General features: G+C 32.2%; 1 protein-coding gene across 4 annotated transcripts in view; it reads left to right on the plus strand.

Annotated features, from left to right (window-relative positions):
* The window catches only part of LOC148313767 (RNA-binding protein 38-like), a 72,778-nt gene that overhangs the window by 53,272 nt on the left and 6,131 nt on the right, over nt 1-13,375 (plus strand). For all 4 annotated transcript variants that reach the window (XM_088278327.1, XM_088278335.1, XM_088278342.1 and 1 more), the window contains one exon: nt 6,673-6,736. In XM_088278327.1, coding sequence (XP_088134453.1) covers nt 6,673-6,736 — 64 coding nt within the window. The remainder of the gene's footprint in view (nt 1-6,672; nt 6,737-13,375) is intronic.

Below are 13,375 nucleotides of genomic sequence, written 5' to 3' on the forward strand. Positions count from 1 at the left end.
TCTCATATATTTGTTATACCATTCTTTCCCGCTCATTCGTTCCTCGTGTTCAAATCATCTCAACACATCTTTCTTAATTTATATTGATAACGCTCATCTCAGCTTTGCATTATTTCATTATTTTACTATTCGAACATGTTTTCACATATTATTTTGGTGCACATTTACTCGAGTTATCTTTAGTTGAAAAAAATCTTTAGTTTGATATTTATATAAAATATTTTTCAATGAAATAAACGAAACACAAAAACGGTGTTCAAAACCATGTTTCAGCATGTAATGTTGCAAAGGTATTTTAGCTTATGTATTGATATATATGTCAGTGATTGGTCGTCAGCCGCTTACACCTGTGTCAAGGAGTTATTATGATATTCAGTTTAAGCTGAGTCAATAGTTAACTGTAAATTTTGACATTGTACCACCGCACTAACAAAACAAACAGGCGACCATATTTAAAAAAAAATGTTTCTAGATACATTTTTTAATGTGATACTTTGTTAGGCGAATCATTTGGTTTTTGCAAAACTAAATAACAACGTAAAAGATAAATACAAAGTTGAAATTGCATTTGCGTAGGAAGGCATAAATGATTGTCAACGATTCGAGAGAATTAGCATTCATCACTTAAATCTGAAACTCCGCCTCGACGATTTGCAGGAAATTCAATTTGGCCCTCCCTTCCGTGTGTTAAAAATAATTAATACATTAATAAATGGCAAACACATACCTACCATATATCAATAAAATTACTTAGATTTTGAATTATATGATAAAAAAGTGAGCTATAAAATTAAATAACAAATAACACATTAAGAAAATGCAAACACATTTTATCAGGAAAATTACTAAGATATTGAATTATATGAGTATAAATTGTACTTTTAAAATTAATTATAAATAATACAATGAATAAAAAGCAAACCCATACCTTTATCGGTAAAATTACTAAAATACTGAAATATATGATTAAAAGCGGTGCTTTTAAATTCATTGTAGAAATATGGATCTGCAAAACAGTTCACATTTATGAATACTCTGAAAAATACTCATAAGGGCTTCTGCATTATCCATGTGGTTGTTCGTCTAGGCCTTAGACTCTAGGAAGAGGTAATATTGTAAGCAATTTTCAGTTTAATGCGACTTTTTGTGTGATTTGTCGGTTATTTAGTTAGTGCGCGGAGACAACGACTGTGATAATAATATATTCGGCATTGTCACATCAGTCCGCCATGTTGTCTTGGCAGATCGTCAAACCGAGATCTGAGAAAGAGGTGAGAGTAAAAATTAGTGAGACATTTGTCTGGTAGAAATAATATATTTAAAAAAAAAACAACAATTTTCGGACACTTTTAGAACACTTTTCAGTCTCAGTAACGTTTTAATACTGCTCTTTGCTCTTGAGTTATTAATAATGTTTTATTTTATTTTATTTTCTTATATTTTGAGTATGTAACCACTAAATAAAAAGCGGTACGATGGGATTAAGTATACGTTATTTGTAAAGAAAGTAATAATTTTCAACTAACTTAACACTTTGAATTAACAAAATCTCAATTTGATTTTGTAAACATATTTCTGTTTTTATTTCATACGTTTATGGACAAATTTAATTAAAAATCCAAAGAATTTTATTTTTACTAAAACAGCTCTCATCGTCCATAAGACAAGTCAAGATCCGTGTGTAAGAACTTGTGCTAGAATTACGAGTAAAAAAAGGCCTTTGGTTCGCTTAGATTTTTTCAGGTTTTCCATTTTTCAGGAATTTTCAGTGTGGATGTGTTAGGGAAGAATTTTAGCTCGAGATGTGCGTTCGACCCGTCACACACCTTGAAGCATGGCCCTTATAATAAAATTAAGTTTTAAATGTATTAATGTGATAACCACGTAATTTTACAGATGAATTGTTTCCGTCTGCTAAAAAATGCATTATTTGAAAGAAAAAAAATAATTCATATTTTTCACTAAAATTAAAACAATCATTAATAAAAAAATTAAAAAATTATATCAGTCAAAGTCAAAGAAAATTTTCTAATAGACGTTTCTCTTACATATTCTTAACTTCTCATTCGATAATTACAAGAAATCGAGAACGAAGTAAATTAATATTATTTTCATATTATTTTTTGACATCTCATCAAAGATGAAGATGAATATGGAAGTCTGGGCATTTACGGGGCTTACGACCGTCATAGGCTGGTTTAAGTGATCACTTTACACACGTGTAACATTCACCAATTCTACCCATTATTGACAACCACACTACTCAAATTCTTGGAAGTTCTATATATATGAACCAATTTAGAAACCTTGTTCATGAATCACTAGAACTTCACTAGAGACATCTATTGGTGAGATGTAAAGAAGCTTTTTATTAAGCAGAAACTCTTATATTAGTATGTGAGATCCGAATCCTGGATTATAATTCCATATTCATCTTCATCTTTGATGAGATGTCAAAAAATAATATGAAAATAACTCCTGTAATTGGAGATAATCCAGATTTTGTGAACAAGTATTTGGACACACTCAAAATGTTGTAAATAATATTATTTTGTTTACTTTCATGCTCGTATTTTACAAATCATAATATTCAATACGTACTTTATGAAACGTTAAATATTCTTATCGCGTTCAGTTCATGAAGTATAATTAAAAGTAATAAAGGCAATGCGATAAATGTACTCGTAAGCTCGGATAAACTTGATTGCACCTGGGCTGGGGTTCATTTATAGCCTTGCTCAATAAGCAAATACAAAGCTTCGCATTGTTCGATAGGAGCGCAAACAAAGGCGTTTTGTACAAATGCCCATAAATTAAGAACGACACAATTATTTTGTGTAATCGATCATATTTATTTAATATTGAGCCAGATGTCATACTGCACAAATACAAATAATACTCCACATTCTCCGTAGTCTGAAATAACACTGCCTCCATAATACAATAAATAAAACAACGCAGTGAGATGCGTGTATATCACAATACTAATGGAATTATTCAAACTGATAAAGTGTTATGTTGTTTTTTTTTTAATTTATTACATAAGAAGTATGCTGAAAAACAAAAAGTTCTAATGAGCAAATAATATTTTTATAAAAGTCTTTCATATGTGCATTTTCTTTCATAAACTTTATTTAGGAGTATTTTCAAATTTGCATGATTTCTCGGGTATATTTATAACGTGTTATTGTTTTAATGAAATCACCCAACCATATAAAAGACATTCAGCGTCATAATATTATATATTATTTTCAAAAGAATAATATTTAAGTATTTTCCTTATTATTTTATTAATACATTTTTTAATAGTCTATTCAATATACATACACATGTTGTTAATTATTATTTTTAATATAATAACATAACGGTAATAACAAAACTAAAAATCTAATTTACGTTTCTTGGACGACAAATATATAATGTGCAAGAATGTAATCAAGATAATCAGTAGAAATTAGGAATAATAGTTATTCCTAATTTCAACTGATTATCATTGGAAATTTCATTAAATTCAACGGGCTGCGTTAAATTTTTAATTTTACAAATTCAACTTTAACCGTTTTAATTTTAAGAAAATAATTTAACCACATGGGATACAGACGAAGGTAATTTACTTGATAAATGATCGTTTTAACTAGACGGAGGGTAAGATATATGGGGGTGACATCGACCTAAATTATTTTTTATGGACATTTCATTGTCAAGAATTAATGAAATTCTGAATACGAGTATATGTGATGAAAAAATGAGCCCATTTCAGCTCATAATCATTAAAACGTGTTTATTAAAAAATATATTTTCATAATATTTCGTAACTGAGGTGCGATACAATTGTGTCTTTCAAATAATTATTCCTGCAGTCAGATGGTCTCATAGACAATAATTATTGTGACAAGAATAACCAATCAACGGAAAATAGCTATGACAGTTATGTTTATACAAGATATAACATCCAATAGACAGATTGTCTCGTGTCCAATATATCCCAAGTATTCCACAGTCTGAATAATGAACATCACATGAGTAAAAATAGGTACTTACATAATATATCAAATTACCAGTCTAGCCACCTGTCCTTCGTGTTCTGTATTCTGGTCCTGGTTAACTATTTTAGTTTCCTATTAGAAAATAGGACAACTGTTTCGTCATAAGGGATGTGTGTGTTCTCATCTCTAATTTAAGATTTGTGGAAAAAAATAAGATTTTTTAATACGTTTTAATATATATATATATATATATATATATATATATATATATATATATATATATATATATATATATATATATATATATATATATATATATATATATATATGTAATAAAATAACTAGGTACCTACCTATACATTTTATTAAGTACTTACAAAAAGTACCTACATAAAACAGTTCTACCACCAGATGCCGCATGCGTCGCTCAGAATTAAACAAAAGACTTCCGATAATATTATTAACTGTCAGAATTAGATAGATAGATAGATAGATAGATAGATATAAAAATTATTATAAAGATAAATTAAGAATAAACTTTAATTACAAAGCAACACATTGTTTATTTTATTATTATACACCCACTTTACATATTATTTACACTTAATTTTCAAAAGGAAAATATTACCACGTTATAAAACGACAATTTTGTTAAATGGAAATGGATTATGAAACATTAGATGTATTAAAACAATTACTACAATATGTTCGGAGTGAGAGAGAAAAATTAGAAGATGATCAAAGAAAACGATTAGAAGATAATCAAAGAAGACGTGGAAATCTAAGAACTAGTGATAAAATTAAAGATAAAAGTCCATGTAAGATTTGTGAAAAATTAAATAAGGGAACTCGATATCACCCTGAAGCAACATGCTGGTTTAAAACAAAGGACGATGATAAGATTAATAATAAAAATGAAGATTTACAAATCACACAGAAACAGTGCTTGAAGAATGAAAATAAAAATAATGTGGAAAAAATTTCTACAAAATATAAAATAAAATATACTCCAGAAAAGAAGAATTTCGAAGCAGATTGTATGAGCAGGAATCCAGTATTAGAATCGAAGGAAAATGCAAATGAACAATTAAAAGTTGTAAATTTGGTTAAATTAGAAGATATTTTAAAAGATCAGAATAAAAATGAAGACATACAAATAACACAGAAACAGTGCTTGAAAAATGAAAATAAAAATAAAGTAGAAAAAACTTCTACGAAAGATAAAATAAAATATACTCCAGGAAAGAAGAATTTAGAAGTAGATTGTCTAAGCAGGAATCCAGTATTAAAATCGAATGAAAATGCAGATGAACAATTAAAAGTTGTAAATTTGGTTAAATTAGAAGATAATTTAAAAGATGAGAATAAAAATAAAGACATACTAATAACACAGAAACAGTGCTTGAAAAATAAAAATAAAGTAGAAAAAACTTCTACGAAAGATAAAATAAAATATTCTCCAGGAAAGAAGAATTTAGAAGTAGATTGTCTAAGCAGGAATCCAGTAATAAATTCGAATGAAAATGCAGATGAACAATTAAAAGTTGTAAATTTGGTTATATTAGAAGATACTTTAAGAGATCTGAATAAAAATGAAGGAATTCAAAAGAAAAAAACAAATGGATTGAAAAAAACTGTCTACTTTAAAAGGGTCAAGAAAAAAAAATACAAAAAAAAGAAAGAAAGAAAAAAGAACGGAAAAAAAAGAAAGAAAGAAAAAAAAAACAAGAAAGAAAAAAAAAAAGAAAAAAAAGAAGGAAAAAAAAGAAAGAAAGAAAAAAAAAAAAAAAAAAAACTTTATCATATCACTAAACTTATACCAGTCCCTTCACTACAAGAAGATGATCCGGAGGACGAGTGAAAATTTTACTATGAATTTTCATCCCCAAGGGGGGAGATGTAATAAAATAACTAGGTACCTACCTATACATTTTATTAAGTACTTACAAAAAGTACCTACATAAGACAGTTCTACCACCAGATGCCGCATGCGTCGCTCAGAATTAAACAAAAGACTTCCGATAATATTATTAACTGTCAGAATTAGATAGATAGATAGATAGATAGATAGATATAAAAATTATTATAAAGATAAATTAAGAATAAACTTTAATTACAAAGCAACACATTGTTTATTTTATTATTATACACCCACTTTACATATTATTTACACTTAATTTTCAAAAGGAAAATATTACCACGTTATATATATATATATATATATATATATATATATATATATATATATATATATATATATATATATATATATATATATATATATGTGTGTGTGTGTAAGGTATATAATAAACATTCATATTTAGTTTCTTCAAAGTTTAAGTTATTTAGTACTTAATTTGAAAGATTTTGATATTTTTCCAAATTGACAGTGTATTTCGTATTTTTGGTACGTGTATATTCATGAAATAACAGTGTATTTGTCAATATTTTCCTATTCTGAAAGATTAAAAACAATTTTGGTAGTAACAGAAAAATATCATTTGTATATCACTTGCCTTCCCTTAGTATTCCTATATAAATTTTCATTCGTTATTTATATCTTCAGATAATTTTCTACTTTTATAAATAAAAACTTATTATTGTAGCGTGATACTTTATAATTAACAATCATCTCAAAGGAATTTGCATATTTGTTTAAACTTATTTGAATTTCCTTGTATTCCAGGTTTTCCCTTCACAACTGGCATCCGAGCAGCAGGATATCCTACAGTCCTCCCTAGTCAATACGGGTTAGTATAAGCTTTGCTACAATTTTACCTATCTTAGTTCTAATCTGCACCCTCTTACTTTTTATACTGAAAAATTGGCGTTTTATTCAAATAATCAAACCAAACGAGCATATTTACAAATTACGGTTCAAATACGAATACGTCGCCATTTTTTCTTTATACGTTAGCACTTTCCGCGAGTGTACTCTAAAACAAAACAATAAATGTAAAAATCAAAGTATTCAAGTTTTATGACGTTTCATTTTCCGCCCAGAAATGGGGTCACGTGGGTGGCGATAAGCCAATCAGAGCTCACGTGTGCGCGCGCACATCCTACAACCGGATAAAATACAAAATAAGTTTTTCCGACTCGCAAGGGGTATTTTTTGTGCCACAATAAAAATGTACACATTTCAATTAAATAAAAATCACCGTATTGTCTGTATTTCCGTAATGGCTTGTCTTATGGTAAACGGGTGGCACATTTAAAACACCCCTTACACATTCCGCTCTGGCCTGTCTAGACTGGACTACAGTACGACACGACAAGTGCACTTTAGCCGCATCGTAATCATAACCCAGTGGTCGGTGCAGCCAATCGTGACCAGATATAGCGCTACAATGGACAGATTTATGACAATGTAACTTCCTCGCGTTTACTGGAAACACACGGCAAGTTTTGCATTCGTCTTATCGTGTTCATATCCGCGTTTAAACAATGCTCCAATACTTAATTGCGAGTTCACTATGACAATATAGCGCATATTTATCGCTATACCCTCTAATATCATACTTACCTTGCGGTTTTAAAGTGCATTTAGGTCGTGTAGTTTATTTTATTGAAATCGATTTCCATGTTTATGTTCTTTTTCAATTTTCTTTTTAAATAAAATGCGATAAGTAAAAGCATGACTAGTTTCCAAGATGGCGACTTGTAACCGATATGTTCGGGTAAGGTTTCCCTCCAACTTCTGGTAGAATGGTTTTGGACCACGATATGAGAACTCGCACATCAGGTTTATTGAGAACCATTTTCTTTACATTTCCTTGCAGAATGTCGAACGGCTGACAAATGGCCCGCTAAGGAACGAAGCTACAAGCTCGTACAAAAATGTAAAATAAATACGATTTTCTATGAAAAGTAAACTGCGTGAGAGTGGGATTGATGTGTTTGTTTTGTTTCTATTTAGTTGTTTTAATTTTTTGAAGATTGACGTGTTTTTCCGTGAATACTGTTACTATTAAACACTAGCAATGACATGGGCGATAATACAGTTATAGAGACGTTTTGCTCCTCTTTTGATTTGCGACGTTCAAATTAGAAAGAAATATGAATTTAAATTATTCAAAATTTTCCCCTCAGTAAACATGAATGCAAATCAATAGAGACATGTAGAATGGTTGTCATCTCTTAGTGCCTAGAATCCAAGCTACTCGTATATCGCCCGTAGTTCTTGCGGAGACATTTCTGATGTCCCAGTGCTTACTTTGTTTAACATCGCTCGAGTGTGGCTCGCGCCTCTCGAGTTGTTACCCAACACTGCCTCACCACATTGTCAGGACGACATGCTTTCATCCGGTGGCGGACTCATCAAGAACCGCGTCTCCATCTCACCACACGCCTTAACATCCTTAACACGCTGGAGGCTCATCCGAAGCGACACTTTGCAATAACTGCTGGATCATGGATCTCAGAAAGCATCATTGAGTTCATTGCCATCTAATTACTGTGTGAAGACGATCGAGTCTATAAATAAAGCGGAGTTCAGGAACTTTGATCGAAACAGCGGCGATTTAATAGAGCAGTAAAAATGGTAATAAATAACCTCCATGAAAATATTTGTTCTCCTTTAGGCTCGCGCTTGTGTGGTGTAAATGAGTCGGCAGCGCGCACTCATAGTAGAGCACAGAGTAGGCATTAGACTTGTCCTTTCCTCTTCCCGTAAGGGTGTACTCCGCCATAAGATTAGCGACTAGAGAGACAGCCCCGAGCCGCGAGCCCCGAGCCCCGAGCCCCGAGCCCACCGCCTCTGCTCGCGAACACGATGTCTCGAGCATCACCCTGCGCGTTCGACCAGTTAACACAGTTGGAAGTCATAGTGTGTCGTGGATTTTGTGACGACTTTTGGTTTTCTTGTGGTGGAGGGGTGTGGCCGTTTTCCTTTACATTTAATTAATACTTTAAACATAGCGTGTTATGTTTTTGTGCAGTGCTGTTATCTGATGTTGTATTTGATGTAGACGCAGATGAAGAGATGCAGGAGGCAAGCGCTCCGGTTCTTGCCTGCTGCATTCTCTCTCCACACTTTCCGAACCGATGTGTTAAGCTTATTTGTTCAATAAAAATATAATCTGATTTATTATGTTTTAAAATGTGTGTGCATTTTGATTTACTTAGCGCGAGATTGTTTAAAGAATACGAAATGTTTGGCTCGATGTTCAAATTCTAAACATTGATCTCTAGAAGAAAGAGTCACGTTTGTTTTGCAGTAGTGTAGCATGGATATTTTGTATAACATTTAAAAAAATAATATTTATTTATTTTACTATAAAGAGTTATTTTACCGACCGATATTGAGGAATAACTTTATTTTTACGACGGCTTTATTCCATTATTTAGGTCAGTTTTACTATAAAATTTTACCGCTCAAATATTGAAAATCAACAATAAGAACACGTACTGACAATAAAAATAGTATTTTATTTCTACAAGCAGTTAATCCTTCGTGTTAGCCATTTTCTATCAATATAAATTCACTACACACAATATATAAATATGTAATTATTGCAAAAATGAAGAATAATTTAAGCAAAAGTTGTTTAAAGTTTCGTTATAATACTATTAAAACATTCTTGATTAACAAGAGAAAACATTATTTTCTATATACTTACATGCACGTCTCGCATTATTATGGTTTGTGCTTAAATCGCAGGTTTCCAACCTTTTGCGGTGTGTGCGTCCTGCCAAAATTTTAAATCGACGGAAAAAAATCACCCAAATTCCGCCTAAAAGTTGGTAAGAAGGAATGATAATATATTGCCTTCTTCCCAGATCTCAGATATATCTCCTAGGGCCTCTAGTATACCCCCAGAAGACCTTCAGCGTCTACTGGGGTGTAGTACCCTCCCCCGGTGGGAACCTATGGCTTCAATTCTAGTACTTACCTAAATGTACCGTATAGCGTAGGTAACTATTATTTACCGCACGACGCATAAATTAATTGTACTCACTCGATTAGTTTTTAAGCAAAACATTAATAAATTAATGGTATTATTTTGTTGAAGTAATTTAGGAACTGAATTTCCTCGTATATCAACGTGTCACTGGTACACTCCACTTAATGTTTCATGCACCGCAATCGGTTTTTCAAATTAGTGGAAGGCGTAACATTTTAGATTAGATGCCACGCAATCGAAACAAATGTTTCGTATACATTTAGACCACGAAAAGGTTAGCAACACACAAAATACATACCACATATATAACCCAATCAAATGAATCTCGAAAGCGAGTAATGGGTTATGTCGAAAATCACTTTTAGTCTGAAACATCATTAGGGGAGGGGGTAGGGGGCATTAAAACTGAATTAGAAGTACGAGTACCGGGAGCACATGACCGTTGTGCGGACTGTGTGTTTCTAATTCTATACATACCGGGCGGGAGGTGGTCGTGTCCGATAAATAAATCAATTCGGAAGTAAGCGCCCATAAAAAGTGGAGGCATTATTGTGTCTAAAAATCCTTGAATACTTTATCAAGCTAACGCACTTATCGATTTTGCCCCACTTCGTGCGACCAAAGGTGGACTAAGTGAGGAGGAACGTTGTATTTTTGTGGATGTAACAATAGTTTCCATGGTAGATTATGACGCTTTAATGTGCTACGCTGTCGTGCAAACATTATGGTTAAAAAAATAAAGCTTCGATTTTAATTATGTCTTTAAAAGTAATTTTACTTGAATATTTCCATTCGACTTTAAAATCCTATTTAATATATCTAGCAAAATACTAAAATACAATATTTTTTGGTATTACAACATAATTTTCGCAGAAATAATTTTCAGAAAAAAAACATGTGATGTCGCAGAAATATGCCCACATTTTTCAGTAAGCTTTTGGTCATACAAACTCATACATTAATAACTAAAAATATATCAATGCAAGACCCATGGTTTAAAAACTCTCATAAATTATAAATTCTTTATAACATTAAAATTACGTGATATTTCAACAGTTGTTATTCACTAATTTTACAAGGGTTTCCTTTATCTACCCTCGCGTGGAGTATTTTCCGCCGGAAATAACCGGAAGTAGACGGAAACTGTCGACACTTATAGCAAAAGGGTAAGCCTTGTTGAAAAACGTGCAGTTTTAAAAGGGTTGACATGTTCTTTTAAACGGACTAGGAAATATTCATAATAGAGTATTAAAAAATATCGTAAAAAGTGTAAATTTGTAATTTTTCATGTATCTTTCGAATAATCTTAAATCATTCGTTAATTATTGAACAATTATGTTTTTGCTGATTGGTTTGCCGTAATAGGAAGCCCAGATTTGCTGTATAAGTGGTAGTTTGCCTTTTCAGTGTTGTCTTTTTTCGGGCATTAATTTGAAAGCTACAGTCGAGCCAGCATTAGCCAATATCAGGCGCAAATCGGCCAAGCTAAACTAATAATATCGCATCTCTGGATCGCCTATATGGAATGCATTTTTGTATTTACTTGAATGAGTACATGCTGAATTATGCTGAAGACGTTTCAAGAGGATGTTGGTAGGAACTGAAATCTGATATGAATAGTTTGTGTAGTGTCAACCCTAGGCGAAGCGTGTGTGGGTACCGAGTACCTAGCAGGTAGCTGTAGGTACTAGGTACCCAGTGTCGAGTTACCCCCTAGTTCAGGGAATATTTAATTACCTTCACATTGTGTAAAGGCTCAATTCCTTCCGGTACTGAGGGAAGTTTGTCGGTTTCAATTACCGGTAACACTAATAAGTGGGAAAGTAATATATTTTCCTGGATAAATTTAAGAAATACTGCCTTTTGACCGTGTTTATTAGTTCTTGATATTTGGTAAACTTTACATGCGATTGTTGGTTAATTAAGAAGTTCTTACCCATAAATTTTGACATTTTTATAACTTTTTTGATTCAACTTTCTGAATTAATCACTTAATTGATACATTGACACGTTTTTTGCTCCTTGCAAACATCGAAACGTGTCGCATAAGTAAATATCAAATAATCCGTTTGATAACAGAGCTCATTTTTTTTAATTAAAAGGATTTATTTAACATGGCTTCGTGTCAATGTGATATTTTAATCGGTGATTTTAAAATAGTGTAATCAGATCAAATCCTATTCGAGAATACGTTAATAATTATGAAAATATCGATGTCCGCAATGTTGGCTTCGTGTGTCATCAGACAATTCCATCAAAACTTTACTTCATGACGTCATGATATGCTTTGCGGTACTATTGCGCCATAACCATGCAATATTTTTTTTGCTGCGAAGTACCCACATTGTTGTTACACCAAATAAGCTTTCAAAGCTGAATGACAATGGAAGGCTTCTCAGGCGAATCACCTGTCCTCTCGCCCCAGCTGTAATTTAAGTAATTGTAGGACAACGTAGTCTTCACGTGTTAGCTGAGGGGGTGGAAGTATGTAATTTATGATAAAAGCGTATCAGTCATAACGTCAGCCGTATTCGGAATACGTGTAAGTAAATATAATAGGAAAAACATGCTCGTTATAAAATAAACTAAATAACATAGCGATAATACTTACGTGTTTTGTATGGAAAAAATATATACTGGGCACAATTTCATAACAGGACAATAAAGTTCCTCGATAGTTTGAGCAAGAATATATGTACTGGACATAATTTCACAATAGGACAAAAGAGTTTCTCGATAGTTTGAGCTATTTCCTTAATAATCGACGACAGCCGATCCGATCCTAATGATGAAGACGCAAAAGAAAAACCAATCCTTTTAAATGAAATATGAACCACTTCGTCCAACAAAAGGTTTTTCGCAAATTACCCGGATTAATTGTATTTGGTGACGACCTATTAGTTTGCTAGTCCAATTAGCGTGAACTGATACTATCTGAGCAACCCCTTCGAAACGCCGCCCTGTGATTTCTCCCCCTACATCCGGTCCATTGTATCGCAATCCGCCCTTACCGCGGGGGATTTTCACGGCAAATCGCAGCCGCGAAGCCTTCTTTGTGTGCTAGCCAACTGTAGACGGATTAAACCGTTAGCCACCTCCCCGTCGGATGATCCTAACGGCGCCGGCCTCTGATTGGCTGACGTCTTTTCACTTGTGCGCCTAACAGCCTAACGCGGCGTCTCGACGCCTTTTAGACCCAAAGCTGAATTGAGTACTCAGTAGAAAAAGTGCAATGTTTTTTTTTATATCTAGTATTTTTTTATATCAGACTATTATAATACATTTATGAAAAATAATTCTTATTCCTTAACAACAATAAAAAAATCTGAAGGCTTAGTATTTAATAACTATGTACTGTGTCTTAATTTAGAGTAATCTTAAAAATAAATCTACACATGATACTAGTTAATATGTTTAAATAGAAGTGAAGAAGAAGTGTCATAAAATAAATAGATGAGTACTGTTTAACAGGGTAGGCATAGA

Source organism: Brachycentrus maculatus, unplaced genomic scaffold, assembly GCF_059751285.1.
Source record: "Brachycentrus maculatus isolate JH-2025_06_01 unplaced genomic scaffold, ASM5975128v1 h1tg000005l, whole genome shotgun sequence".
In the NCBI taxonomy this organism is placed as follows: Eukaryota; Metazoa; Arthropoda; class Insecta; order Trichoptera; family Brachycentridae; genus Brachycentrus; species Brachycentrus maculatus.